Below are 14,337 nucleotides of genomic sequence, written 5' to 3'. Positions count from 1 at the left end.
AAGAGAGTGGAAGTAAAAAAGCCAAATAACACACTTTAGTATTATTGTGAAAATACTATGTTTTCTTTTCAGGACCCTGAGAAAATATTCGTGCTCCTCAGGCCTTTCCAAGCCATACTTGTCTGTAAGGTTTAAAAAAAAAAAAAAAAAAAAAGGCAACAAATAATGCTTTCTAGGAAGAAATCAGTTATGTGACTAAAAATAGAAATCAATCCAAGACTATATATTAGTCATACTTCAACTACATTTCTTGTAGTGAAAGCAGTTTCAAATCATGCAAGGGAGCCTATAAAACCAAGCAAAATGATAATGATACTATTATAATGGGAGGGTAAACAAAGAATATGCAATTAGCCAAATTCCTTTATCAGATGACATCTTTGGATTTTGCATAATATCACTGGCATACTATGTAGAATTATGGTCCTGAACATGGTAGAGAGATGCATCCCATTACAGTCAGTTGGCTCCTCTCCTGTATAGAGTAAGAATTAGTTCCTGACACACTTGGCACAAGGAAGAGTACTTTTCACTGTTTTTGTCTACTCGATCACTGAATTTTCACATGTAAGAATTACTTTGTGAGCCATAACACAGACTGAAGAAGATGCACTGGGATGAGCAGGGATAGAACATCAACTGTGTTCACATCAGGGAAGGATGTGGCTATTAAGCTGTAAGAGGTGGCAAAGAATTCTAAAATCTCAGAGACCAGCTGGTGGCCAACTAAATGCTTCATGTTCCTGATGAGTGTTGAAAGACAGTGAAAATTGTAACTGCAATAAAAGTCTCTCCTGCCCAGGTTCCACCTGGCCATATCACTGTTTTCACTCATGCTCTCCATCCTTACCTGTGAGTAGCTCTCATACTTACCTCTGAGCCTTTTGATCGTCTCATTTCCTAGAAACAGTTTCTTCTGTGGGTCTCCATGACACCACTTTCTCTTGGTCCTCCTCCATCCTCACTGGATGCTCCCTCTCAAGTCTTCCTCATTTCCCTGAGCTTCAGATGTTTTAGTGCCTTGGGGCTTAGTAGTTGAACACCTCTCTAAGTGATCTCATCTACACTAATGGCTGTATGTAAAGCAGATGGACTCCAGTTTGTATTTCTTTGCTGGACGTCTCCTCTGAACTCCAGAATTACCGTCTCTTCTTCATCTCTACTTAGAATCTAAGAAGACAATCATTTTCAATGTGCCTAAAACTGGACTCATTCTCTACCCCCAAATGTGTTCCATTGAAATACAGCCTTCCCATCTTATTAATGGTTAAGGCAACTCAAGCTGCCCAGTTGCTCAAGCCAAAATTTTGGCATCATCCTTAACTTATCTCCTTTTCTCATACTCCCATCCAATGTCTGTCAGTCCTATCTCAAAGTACATCCAGAATCTGGGTGTGTCTCACATTCCTGTTGCTAACGTGAAAGAGTTTTGGGCCTTGGTTATTCTCAGGGCCGAGGATATAACAGGGAGGCATGCAATGACTTAGGAGTTGTACAGAATCTATCTGCATGACTAAATGAAAGAATGTATGAGTGAATGAATAAATTACTGGGATCAAAATGTCAAGAGCAAGTTAATAGAATCATCCTGTTGTCAGCCACCCTTAATCAGATTCAACTTAGCAGTTTCTGAGAGCTTAGTGTGGGCCTGGCATGTAAAGTTTTTTCAGTGTTACTGAAGTATACTTTATATACAAGAAGATGCACCCAATTTAAGTGTACAGTGTGATGGTGATGAGTCTCAAGTGAGGGAAAGTCTAAGGGAACAAACTTAATCAAGTGTGAAGGAGAATCCCTAATGAGGGGACAAAAAGCTGAGAAATGAAGGACAGGGTAGGAATTCTCCAGTGTCTCACATCCATGGAACTGATTATACTGTCTTATCCTTCCTGCCTTCTGTCTTTATTTTAACATTTCCCTTGCCAAACTTTCTCAAACTTTTTATGTGCATAAATCATTTTACTTTTTTCTCTACCTATTGACTTTGCCAAGGGACTGAATTATTTTTGACCACTTTTGACCTATGAACGTGGCAATTTCATATCGTTCATCCTATATCTGTGACACTGTCAGGATAAATGGTTCTGGTCTCTTAAAATTATGGTATCACCTTTCAGTCTTTAAAAAATTTATTGTAAGTAACTTAACATAAAAAACATCCCAGTCTTTTCTACCAAACATTTCTTTTTCAGATTATCTTCCTTAGATTGTGTTTTCCAAGTTGAATTGTATTTTTCTGTCTGATTCATAATTTTATCTGATGGTGGGGTCACTAGTTCCAGCTTTATGCTCTTGGCAGGACCCCCAGTTCATTTTGTTAGCTTGTTTATTCTTTCTTCCATTTTGTCATTGAGAAATAAATTAGTTCTATGGACTATCAGACTGAAATATCAACTGCTTTCCAGGAAGAAATAAAATATCTTGAAGGATGGCTACTTTTTCACTGTTTGGGGGGGTAAAGTCAGGTCATATAAAAATGGCATGAACTAGTAAGATGTTGGTATCTGTTTTCAAGACTGCTGTCAAGTCTGTGGAAAAAAAAATTAGCTCCAGGCATGCCCACGGACCTACACAGAGAATTATAAACTAAATAAGGATCAGGAAGACCAGGACCTTCACTGCAAGGAAATTATGGTGGTTCTGAGCATTACCTAATCACATATCTACCACTTTCTTATCTTCCCACAAGTATTGTGAGAAATTTTACCTATTTGATCAACTTTGGTTTACCTGTGATTAAAATTAGAACTGTATCTTTGTGAAAGCACATGTGGTGAGAATAAGATGGAGTCGGTCAGGCTCGGGCTGAGGCAACACAGCTCGTCTGGCCAGTGTAGGTCTGAAGTGACCTTCACCACACATCTTCCATCCTTGTTGTTTTGTAAATTCGACTTTAAAGTTTAGGGCAAATTGATTTAGAAGATTAACTTTTGAATTTGAATGTTGATACATGGATTATGGGTTATGTCAATTATTATTTATTACAGGTCATGGGTTATGACAATTAGTATTGCTTAAGATAAGTGTTAATGACTGCTGTTTAAGATAAGGGTTAGTATGGTTCTTGCTTGTAACTTTTATGTATAAAACTGTAATTTTGGAAATGGAAGAGCAGAATAGTCTTAGAGAGGCTTCTGTCACTGTTCTCCAGAATTGTTGACCTTTCTGCTAATAAAAACCAGTGGACCTAACCCCATCTCGGCATTTTGGTTGACAGTAACAGGCAGCCAGACCCTCTTTGTTTGGTAACACTCAGAACTTCTCTCTTTTTATGACACTTTTCCATGGCACTGCTCAAAAAGATAATGTTTGCCTATAAAAGGTCCTTTCAGTGCCATCTGGTTGTGTGCGGAACCCGACGGAACTGCCATGGTGAGTCAGGAACCTGATTCAAGGCCCAGTTTATCAGAATCTACCCATTTCCCCCAGGGCCATAGCTGCACTTGAATTATGCCAATCTCTTAGAAATCTTTTAAGCCACACTCAATCATGTTTCCAACTCTGTGTAGATGCTGCTACTCGGGACACTTTCACTGCTGCTGGGAGCAGTAGCAGGTAAGAAAAGATATTTATGTGGAGCTGGGAGAGACTCGCTGCTTGGTGCTTTCCAGAAGGGCTATGATGGCTGGATTCAGCAACTGTGAGGACCAGGAATAAAGCAAGGAAGGTGCGTGACAAGGAGTACCGGGCATGGAGTAGGGTAGCAGATTGAATCTTAAGTGCCCAGATAAATATGAATTTCAGATAAACAACAGATATTTCCCACAAAAAATGAATCTGTGAACTACTTATACTAAAGCATATTAATTATTTACATGAAATTCAAATTGAACTTCTGTTGTTATTTGGCAAACCTAGTCTCCTTACCTTGGAGTCAAGCTAGGGGTTGGAACCCTAGTTCCACTACCTACAGCTGCATTACCCTGAGCAATGCCCTTGACTCCTTGTTGTGTTATCCCATCTGTGAAATGGGGATAACGATAGCCCCTCCTCAGAAGTTATTGTAAGAAGTAGGTAAGACAACTAAGTCACCTTTCCCAACACCTGGCACAATATGATATTCAGAAATGGAGCGCCCACAGAAGCTGCCACTCTGATCTAACCATTTAGGTTTATCCTTCAGAAGTAGGAGAGAGGACCCTTACTTTGAGTTTTTCCTTCACAGGGTAACATTCAAGACTTGTGTCAAACTATGGGATTTTTAAAAATTCTTTATTAAATCATAACTGTGTACATTAATACATTTATGAGGTACAATGTGCTGATTTGATATACAGTATGGAATGCTTACGTCTTACTGATTAACATAACCATCTCCTCGCTTACTTATTTGTTGTGGTAAGACATTCATACTCTATTCTTAGTAGTTTAGAAATGTATCATTGCATCATGCACATTAGGAGAGGCCCAAATACCCTCCCTCCTCCCGGCCTCCTCCCTTCACTCCACTCTCCTTCCTCTTCCCTCCTTTTTTCTGGACCATAGTTATGTTTTTACCATTCCTATGAATGTGTAGATGGTTATATACTAATTTCATAGTAGTATTGAATACATTGGATACATTTTTTTCTATTCTCAATATACTTTACTAAGAAGAATATGTTCCAGCTCCATATAGGTAAACATAAAAGATGTAAAGTCTCCATCTTTTTATGGCTGCATAATATTCCATGGTGTACATATACCACAATTGGTTAATCCATTCTTGGGTCAATGGGGGCTGCTTCCATGTCTTGGCTATTATGAATTGGGCTGCAATAAACATTCTGGTGCAGATGTCTTTGTTGTAAAATGATTTTTGATCATCTGGGTAAACAACTAATAGAGGGATTGCAGGATCAAATGGTAGGTCCACATTTAGTTCCTTGAATATTCTCCAAACTTCTTTCCAAAAGGGCCGTATTAACTTGCATTGCCACCAGAGTGTAGAAGTGTTCCCATCTCTCCACATCCATGCCAACATCTGTAGTTTTGGGATTTTGTGATGTGGGCTAATCTTACTGGAGTTAGATGATATCTCAAAGTGGTTTTGATTTGCATTTCTCTGATGATTAAAGATGATGAGCATTTTTTCATGTGTTTGTAGGCCATGTGCCTCTCTTCTTCAGAGAAGTCTCTGTTCAAGTCTCTTGCCCACATAGAAATGGGGTTATTTGTTCTTTTCTTATTGATTAGTTTGAGCCCTCTGTGGATTCTGGTTATCAGACATTTGACAGAAGCATAACCTGAAAATATCTTTTCAGGATATTTCTGAAAGCTGTCTGTTTGCTTTATTTACTGTGCTCTTGGTTATACAGAAGCTTTTTAGTTTGATCAGATCCCAGTAATATATTTTTGGTGTTGCTTCAATTCCTGGGGGGGTGGGAGGGGAGGCTTCTCCTCATAAAAAATTCTCACAGGCCAATTTTATTTGTGAGCAGCTTCTTCATCACAGGAATCCAGAATATTCTCAAAAATATGTAAGATATCTAAATGCTTAGCCAACATGGAGATGTAAGGTTCCAGTACTTTTAGAGAACTTAAGCTCTGGACCCAAATCCCAAAGCCAGATGGTGGGTATAAGAAGTTGAGAGCCTCACTGCCCCACTCCTACTCATCAAGGCCCGGGCACACAAATCTGCCTGAACATAGGACACTAATGGCCAAAGAGAGTCATTTGGGTTAAAATGGGTAAAATGAGTCCCAAAATGGGTGTGGGCAGAGACACAAAGGAAATGAGGTGGTGCTAAAGCTTAAGATGAATGACAGTTTGTATCTTTAACAGAAGCATTGAAGCTGTTTTGTGAGTGTGTGGCTGGGAGAATGTTTGGAAAAGGAGAAATCCACAAAATGTAAATTGACTCATATATTGGCAAGGAGACAATTAAAAATGGCATTGTCATAAAAACTAACGTCCTTGAAACACTTCTTGAGGATTGCAGGAAGAAACATCTGCTACTTAAGACTCTGCTGCTTCAGCGATGATGGCCCATGGGCAGGAAAGACTATGTTACACCCCTTCCTTCTGTGTACCAGTGAGAACCCAAGCAACTTCCATGTAAGAATACTCATACTCCTTGTTTCCAAGACTAAGCTCCATCTGGTTTATGTAATAAAGGATACTGAATAGTCAAGTCTTGTACAAGAGCAAATCAGATGATGGAATTTGCATCTTTGTATACCTTTGTATACCTAGTCGTGATCTAATCTTTACTATTTTATCTAACTTATTTATAAAAGATCCATTAATTTAATATTATTCTTGTACTACCACCATGAGACCACTTACTAAATATTCTAAATACAGGGATATTGTGTGTGTATATATAAAACCTCCCAATATTTCACATATATACATATATACATTCATACTTATATTAGATAGGTAATAGATTATAGATATATATAGAGAGAGATACACACACATATACAAAGCCTTTTACTGTACGGAGGCAAGATCCTTATTAAGAAGTTTATAGCAGATTATATATTTTCCCAAGGAAGGTAAACAACTACAAACATGTTGTGCTGACTGGGAAATAGCATGATGATGATTGTAAATGTACAGGATCCTGAATTCCCACAGGCTTCATCTGCTTACTGTCTCCCTCATATACAAATGGTTCTATTGAACACAATAAGAAACTTAATCTAAAACAGGAAATTATTGCAGAACTCTTAAGTCTCAATGGCTCCAATTTCAAAACAGATAGAAAAATCTGTTTTGTTTATTCATGAATTCATAGATAAGAGAGAAGACAGCTGGTGGGACAATATGTGCATGGTATACATGACCATCTCTTAAGGTTGGTTCTGGGGTGATATCAGTAAAACACTGGCCCCAACGAATGCAGACAAATGCTACTCACCATAGCACTAAAGGATCCCTGAACCCCTCTTGGGCCTGAGGTTCTAGAGGAGGTCCAAGATGTGGTAGTAAGTGGAGGGGACTTAGGATGGTCAAATCAGTGAAAATGGTGGGCATTTGGTGACTCCAGACAGTGGTTATTTAATAAATAGTACAGAAGTCTCTCAAAGTTGTAGCAACAGATGCTGCCATGCTGTTCCATACCAGCTGGTCATAGGCCCCTGTTCTTTTTCATTACCTTTTAGTTTCTGTATGAAAAGCTGAATGATCTCATTTTAGCTGAACTAATTCTTTTCTTTTGATATCCACTTGCTACTCTTTGATCTCCTCTGGTAACAATACCTAGGAAAACCATGAAGATTTTCATTTCTGTCTTCTGTTGTTTCAACACCAGTGATGCTATTTTCTTTAATTTGCCTTTGGCTAAGTGCCCTGTGCTAATGAAGAATCAAAAGACAAGAAACTCAAATAGCATAAATTTTGCTATTAACTGCTAGTGCTTGAGGAGCATTATTATTGATTCATTTATTCTTATATTTATTCATATATTCATCAAAGAAAATGGGACCCCGTGCTTTTACAAAGCTGGGAATTGTGCATGTTTTCATCAACTGAACTGGAAAAGGTTATAATTTAATGGACATAAGGTAGAGTATTTACTAAGATCTTGCCTCATAATGGGAATGATTTGTCTACATTGAATTGATCAGGATCTGAAATAATCAGTTTCCAAATAACTTTATTGCAGAACAAGGATCAAGAATATCTATAGGAATACAAAATTATCCAGTAAATAACATGCTAAAATGTACAATATCTGACTTTAACTCAACTATGTCCAGATATACAACAATTCCCAGATATACAGGACAATACAGATTACAATGAGAAGAATAATCAATTGATACCAAACCAAAACTGACACTTATATTATAATAGCAAAGGTGGTTATACTATACAATGCTAACATCAAACAATGACATTAAAACAATTGTTAAACCTGTATTCCATCTTTTCAAACAATCAGTAGAGGCATAACATACATAGCAAAAGACCCAAATTGAATTTCTAGAGATGAAAAATACATTGAATGCAATTAACAGCTGATTAGATATTGCAGAAGAAAAGAATAGTGAACTTGAATACAGAAACTATCCATAATGAACACAGAAAAAATTTTTTTCATTAATTACTTTCTTCTAGAATTTTCCACTTAATATTTTTTGTACCAGAATTGACTAAAGGTAACTAAAACTGCAGAAAGTGAAACCATTGGTATAGTAGGGCTAGTGTTTACTTATCTTTGAAAATACCAAAGGAGAGAGGGACAGAAATATATTTAAGTAAAAAATGGCACCAAAATTTTCAAATTTGGTGAAAACTATGAATCAAAGGATAACAGGCCTAGCAGGGTGGCTTATGACTACAATCCTTGCATTTTGGGAGGCCAAGGCCAAAGAATCACATGAGGCAGGAATTTGAGACCAACCTAAGGTACATAGAGAGATTCCCCCATCTCTACAAAATATTAAAAAATTATCCACATGTGGTGACATGCACCTGTAATCTCAGCTACACAGGAGGCTGAAGTAGGAGGATCAAGGTTGCCATGACCTATGATGACACCACTACACTCTAGCCTGAGCAACAGAGTAAGACCCTGTCTCCAAAACAATGTCACAAAAAAATAAGAATAAGCAAGAAAGAAACACCACCAAAGCACATCAAAATCAAATTTTTCAAAGCAAGTAAAAAGAAAATCTTTAAAAAGTCTGATTTCTTTTCTTAATGTATTTATCTTCATTCATTCTTTATGAGGTTTTTGTTTCTAGTCCTTATCTTAAACATTGTTATTGTTGTTAAATTTTAAGCCTTTCTAATTTTGTGAAGGCAAAAAGTGGAAACCTAATAAACACATGTATATGTAAAACTGAAAAAATTAAAAAAAGAAAATCTTAAAAGCAAGCAACCAGAGGACAAAAGACACATTACATAAAGAAAAAAAGATTACAGCAGATCTTTCATCAAAAACAATGCAAGCCAGAAGACTGGGGAGCAACATCTTTAAAGTACTGAAGGGAAAAAATGGTTAATCTATAATTTATACCCACAAAAATGCATTTCAAAGATGAAGGTGAACAATAAAAAAAGAAAACTGTAAGTCAAGATCTCTGATGAACACAGGTGCAAAAATCCTCAACAAAATACTGACAAATAGAATTCAACAATACATTCAAAAGATGATTTATTATGATCAAGTGGGATTCATCTGAGACATGCAAGGATGATTCAACGCGCAACTCAATCAATATAATAAATCATATTAACAGAACAAAGGACAAAAACCATAGGATCATTTCAATTGATGCTGCAAAAGCATTTGATAAAATTCAACATACATTCATATTTTAAAAACTTTCAAAAAACTAGCTATATGAAGACATATAGATGTGTGTGCCTGTGTGTTTATGATGACAAAAGCCATATATAACAGACCCACAGCTAGTATGATACTGAATGGGGTAAATGTGAAAGCCTTTCCCTAAGATCTAGAAAAAGACAAGAATGCTCACTCTTACAAGTATTAATCAACATAATACTGGAAGTTCTAGCTAAGCAATCCGACAAGAGAAGGAAATAAGGGGCATCCATGCTGGAAACAAGGAAATCAAGTAATTCTTGTTTGAGAATGAAATGATCTTATATCTAGAAAATCCTAGAGACTCAACACATGCACACACGCACACACAAACTATTAGAACTGATAACCAAATTCAGTAAAATTGCAGCATATGAAATCAACATACAAAAATCAATAGCATTTTTATGCCAACACCAAAAAATCTGAGAAAGAAGCCAAGAAAGTAATCCCATTTACAAATGCTACAAATAAAATAAAATATCTAGGAATAAACTTAAGCAAAGTTTAAGTGCTCTATAATGAAAACTATAAAAATGAAAGTTCTCTATAATGAAAACTATAAAAGATTCATCAAAGAAATGGAAGATGACACACAAAAAATGGAAAGAAATTCCATGTTTATGGATTAGAAGAATCAATATTGTTAAAATGTCCATACTGCCCAAAGTAATCTACAGATTCAATGCAATCCCCATCAAAACACCAGACATTCTTCACAGAAAAAGAAAAAAATATTCTTAATATTTATGTGGAACCACCAATAACCCAGAACAGGCAAAGCCATCCTGCATGGAAAAAAAAAAATGGAGAAATAGGCAGTGCCTGTGGCTCAAAGGAGTAGGGCACCAGCCCCATATGCCAGAGGTGGTGAGTTCAAACCCAGCCCCAGCCAAAAACTTAAAAAAAACTGGAGAAATAACATTATCTGATTTCAGATTATACTACAGAGCTGTAGTAACCAAAACAGCATGGTGCTGGAATAAAAAAAGACACATAGACTAATGGACAGTATAGAGAATCCACAAAGAAATCCACACATTTCTATGCATGAACTTATTTTTACAAAGGTGCCAAGAACTGGAGAAAGGCTGGCTTTTTAATAATGGTGCTGGGAAAACTGAATATCCATACACAAAAGAAAAAAACTAGACCTTTATATCTTATCATATAAAAAATCAAATAAAAATGAATTAAAGACTTAAATCTAAAACCTCAAACTAGGGAACTACTAAAAGAAAACACTGGGGAAATTTTTCAGGACATTTTTCTGGGCATGGACTTCCTGAGTAATATTCCCAAAGCAGAGGCAACCTAAGCAAAATTGGATAAATGAGAGATCACATCAAGCCAAAAAGCTTCTGCACAGAAAAGGAGACAATCAACAAGGTTAAGAAACAACCCACAGAATGGGAGAAAATATTTGCAAACTATCCATCTGACAAGGAATTGATAACTAGAATACATAAGGAGTTCCAATAACTCAATGGGACAAAAAAAAATCAAATAATCTTATTTTTAAAATGGGCAAAAAATGTGAATGGACATTTCTCAAAAACAAGTATATGGAAAAAATGCTCAACCTCATTAGTCATCAAAGAAATGCAAATCAAAACTATGATGAGATATCACCTTGCCCCAGTTAAAATGGCTTTAATCGAAAAGACAGGCGATGATGAATGCTGGCAAGGATGTGGAGAAAGGGGATCCCTCATATACCGTTGGCAGTTATATAAATACTGCAATTACTGTGGAGAACTGTATGAAGGTTCCTCAAAAAAAAAAAAAATAACTAAAAATAGAACTACCATATGACCCAGCAATTCCACTACTAGGTATGTACCCAAAAGAAAGGAAATCAGTATATCAAGAAGATAGCTGCACTCCCATGTTTCTTGAAATACTACTCACAATAGCCAAGACACAGAATCAACTGACGTGTCCATTGACAGACGAAAAGATAAAGAAATTGTGGTCTATATACACAATGGAACATTATATAGCCATAAGAAGAATGGAGAACATTACGGTAAGTGAAATAAGTGAAACACAGAAAGACAAATCTAACATGTTCTCACTCACATGCTAGAGCTAAATATAGAAATAGTTTGTCTCAAAAAAAATTTTTTTTTGTCTCATGAAGACTGAGAGTATGCTGACAGTTACCAGAGGCTGGGAAGGGTAAAAGGAAGAGGTGGATAAAGTGGGGATGGTTAATGGCTGAAAAAATATAGTTAGATAGTTAGATAGAAGAAACTGAAATATCATATTTCACAATAAAGTATCTATAATCAACAATAAGTTAGGATATACTTTTAAATAACTAAAAGAGTAGAATTGGAATGTTCCCAACACAAAGTAAGGATGCACACTTGAGGCATTAGATACTCCAATTATCCTGATTTGATTAATACACATTATATGCCTGTATCAAAACGTCATATGTGCTCTCTCTATATATACACCTATTATGTGTCCATAATGATTAAAAACAAAAGGATTTTTTTAAAGATGATGATGAAATAAAGACATCTTAGATATACCAAAGCTGAAAGATTTCATCAGCTGCAGGTTGACACTACAGGAAATGTTAAAGGTAAGTTTTCAAGAGAGGGAAAATGATACTCATTGGGGAAAAAAATCTACAAAAAGGAATTAAGAGCACAAGAAATAGTAACTACATTAGTAAATATATGAGATTTTAATTCTTTTACTAAAATCTCTTTGAAAATAACTGATTACTTTAAAAATAATGGCAAAATTTGGGGTAAGTTTATAACATATGTACCATATAAGTAAAATACATGGTAAAAATGCCATAAAGGGCAGGAGGTAAAATATACTGTGAAGGGTTTTACACCACCTGTGAGTCGTACAACATGACTTACAGGCAGAGGAGTTTGGCCTTACAGATAGAAAAGATTTGAAGAACGTAGAAACAAGGTAACAAAAAGCCTATTGTCATTTCAAAGATACTTCCCTTACAGAATCAAAATGGAGGGGACTTTCTTATACTGACTCAGGTTGACTGGAAGTTTCTGTTTTTTCAGAAAACTAGTCTGTTTGAACGTTAGTTTTGATCATGTGGCACTTAGCACAAGTGACTCTAATCTGGATTGGTCTGATCTGCTGGGTCCTAGTGCAGGAGGCTAGTTCAGAACAATGGGCTCCCATAAAATTAGTCCAACACTTCCCCTCTGTTGGTTAGGCTTTCAGTCAGGTGTCAGCAAGACCACAGCTTTGGGCATTACTGCTACCCTCAGTCACTATCATTTTGGAGTTTTGGTCTCAACACATCATTTACAGGTCGCAGTGTTCCTGTTATCGTGCCTTTCCTTGACTCATAGTCATCCCAGCTAGATGGCTGCCTGGAGACACTTGAGGTTTTGAAAGGATACAGTGACCAAAGAGACTACCATTTTGACTTTCAGGAGGATTATGCCAAGAGGTTGGGTGTGCCCTTTAGCCAGGGTCCCCATGAGCCAAACCAGCTAAAATCGAACAGATATAAAAATGACACAGACAAGGGATCTGCCCATTTTAACTAACCAAACTGTTTGTTCTATTTATTTATGTGCTTCTAAAAGTGTTAACAAATACATAGATTCCTCTCTGTTCAGCCAGTAGGTAGCAGTTCTATTATCTGGCATCCCATGACTGGGTTAAATTAAATCAGGAAATAATAAAATATGGTTCTAGAAGTCTGACTCTATTTAATGGGACCACTGGTAGAACTTCAACAGCCCTTGCAGTAGGCATGTTGCTGAAGTCAGCCATTAGATGGACTAAACCCTCCCTTCCGTCATGTAAAGATCTGGTTCAGAATGACAGCCAAATCCCACAGCTACTGTTTGTGAAGTTCTAACTATAGTGTTATCCTATTAAGTAAAATAGGTAGGCATAAGGAAAGATAACAGTCTCCTTATAATAGATAGCCTTGTTCTGGCAGCTTGGGAAAAGCCATCCATAACATGAAGTTGTCAAATTCTTGTTCTGGTTTGCACTTTGAATATCTATGGCTACAGCACTAGGCATTTGGTGAACTTTGTATTTCTCATTCATGTCATTCATTCATCTTTTCAGCTTGTGGGGCTTGGAAGAGAGCAATTCTTGTTTTTAGTTGGAGAACTACAGGCAGATCTTAAAGAAAAGTAGAAGAATTCAGTATCTATAGGCAGATGATAAAACTCTGAAAAACGATGAATGGGGCTAGAATCTACTAACAGGTGTTATTTTTTTCTGAGACATAACTTGTCTGTCTAGTCACCCACATTTCTACCAAAGATAATCAAACTAAGACTACGTTATTTGTAAAGTAAGTTTAGTCTCATCAAATGTGGCCTATTTACATAAGTACAAGAATAGTGATTGACCACGGGCTCTTTTCCTGTTACACAGAGAGCAGATTCTTATTGAACTTCTGTGAATAAGAAGACCTACAAAGAGTTTCCAAATTCTGGAGGGATAGCATAGGGAGGAAAGGTAGTGTTTCAATTTTTGTTCACAAAAGTATATTTTACCAAATTCCTGAAAGCTATAGATAGCTTAAAAGAAAAAAAAAAAAGATTACTTAAATCTGAAAAACAAAACCTTAAAAGAAACAGTAAAATTTTGAAATAAAAAGTCATAAAAATATTATCCCCATCAGTTCATCTAGTTTCACATAATTGATTCTTATTCTGCTTGTTCTGAGGATAGCAATTTTAGGAAGCCATCAGCTTCTTCATTAGAGTTCTAGAAATTCTTGCCCAGTCCAATGGTGATCTTAATGTTACCAGAAACCTACATTTGTTAAGAGTCCTTTTCATAAATCTCTATAAAAATGAAACACTTTAGGTCTATAGTTGCTTGCAAAAGATTTCAGAAAATAATTAACTGCCTATGAATTAATAAGACTTAAAATGTCCATGATTAAAAATCTGATTAAAGTTCATTATAATAGTGACACAGTTGACAAGGAAACTTGGTTATTTAATGTAACAACCAAAGTTGTAGCCAATAACACGTCAAATTTATAGAAATGTCTTACAGTTTCTGGAACATATATTAACATATTCATATAAAATATAAC

At 36.2% G+C, this 14,337-nt stretch overlaps 1 protein-coding gene across 1 annotated transcript in view; it reads left to right on the top strand.

Moving 5' to 3' along the window:
- The first annotated feature begins 3,509 nt into the window (after positions 1–3,509).
- PNLIPRP1 (pancreatic lipase related protein 1) overlaps positions 3,510–14,337 on the top strand; it is a 31,146-nt gene continuing 20,318 nt past the window's right edge. Inside the window, exon 1 of the mRNA XM_003787140.1 lies at positions 3,510–3,555. Coding sequence (XP_003787188.1) covers positions 3,510–3,555 — 46 coding nt within the window. The remainder of the gene's footprint in view (positions 3,556–14,337) is intronic.

Source organism: Otolemur garnettii, unplaced genomic scaffold, assembly GCF_000181295.1.
Source record: "Otolemur garnettii isolate 467f Iridium unplaced genomic scaffold, OtoGar3 scaffold00021, whole genome shotgun sequence".
NCBI classification, from domain to species: domain Eukaryota; kingdom Metazoa; phylum Chordata; class Mammalia; order Primates; family Galagidae; genus Otolemur; species Otolemur garnettii.
This window is presented reverse-complemented; position numbering and strand designations above follow the sequence as displayed.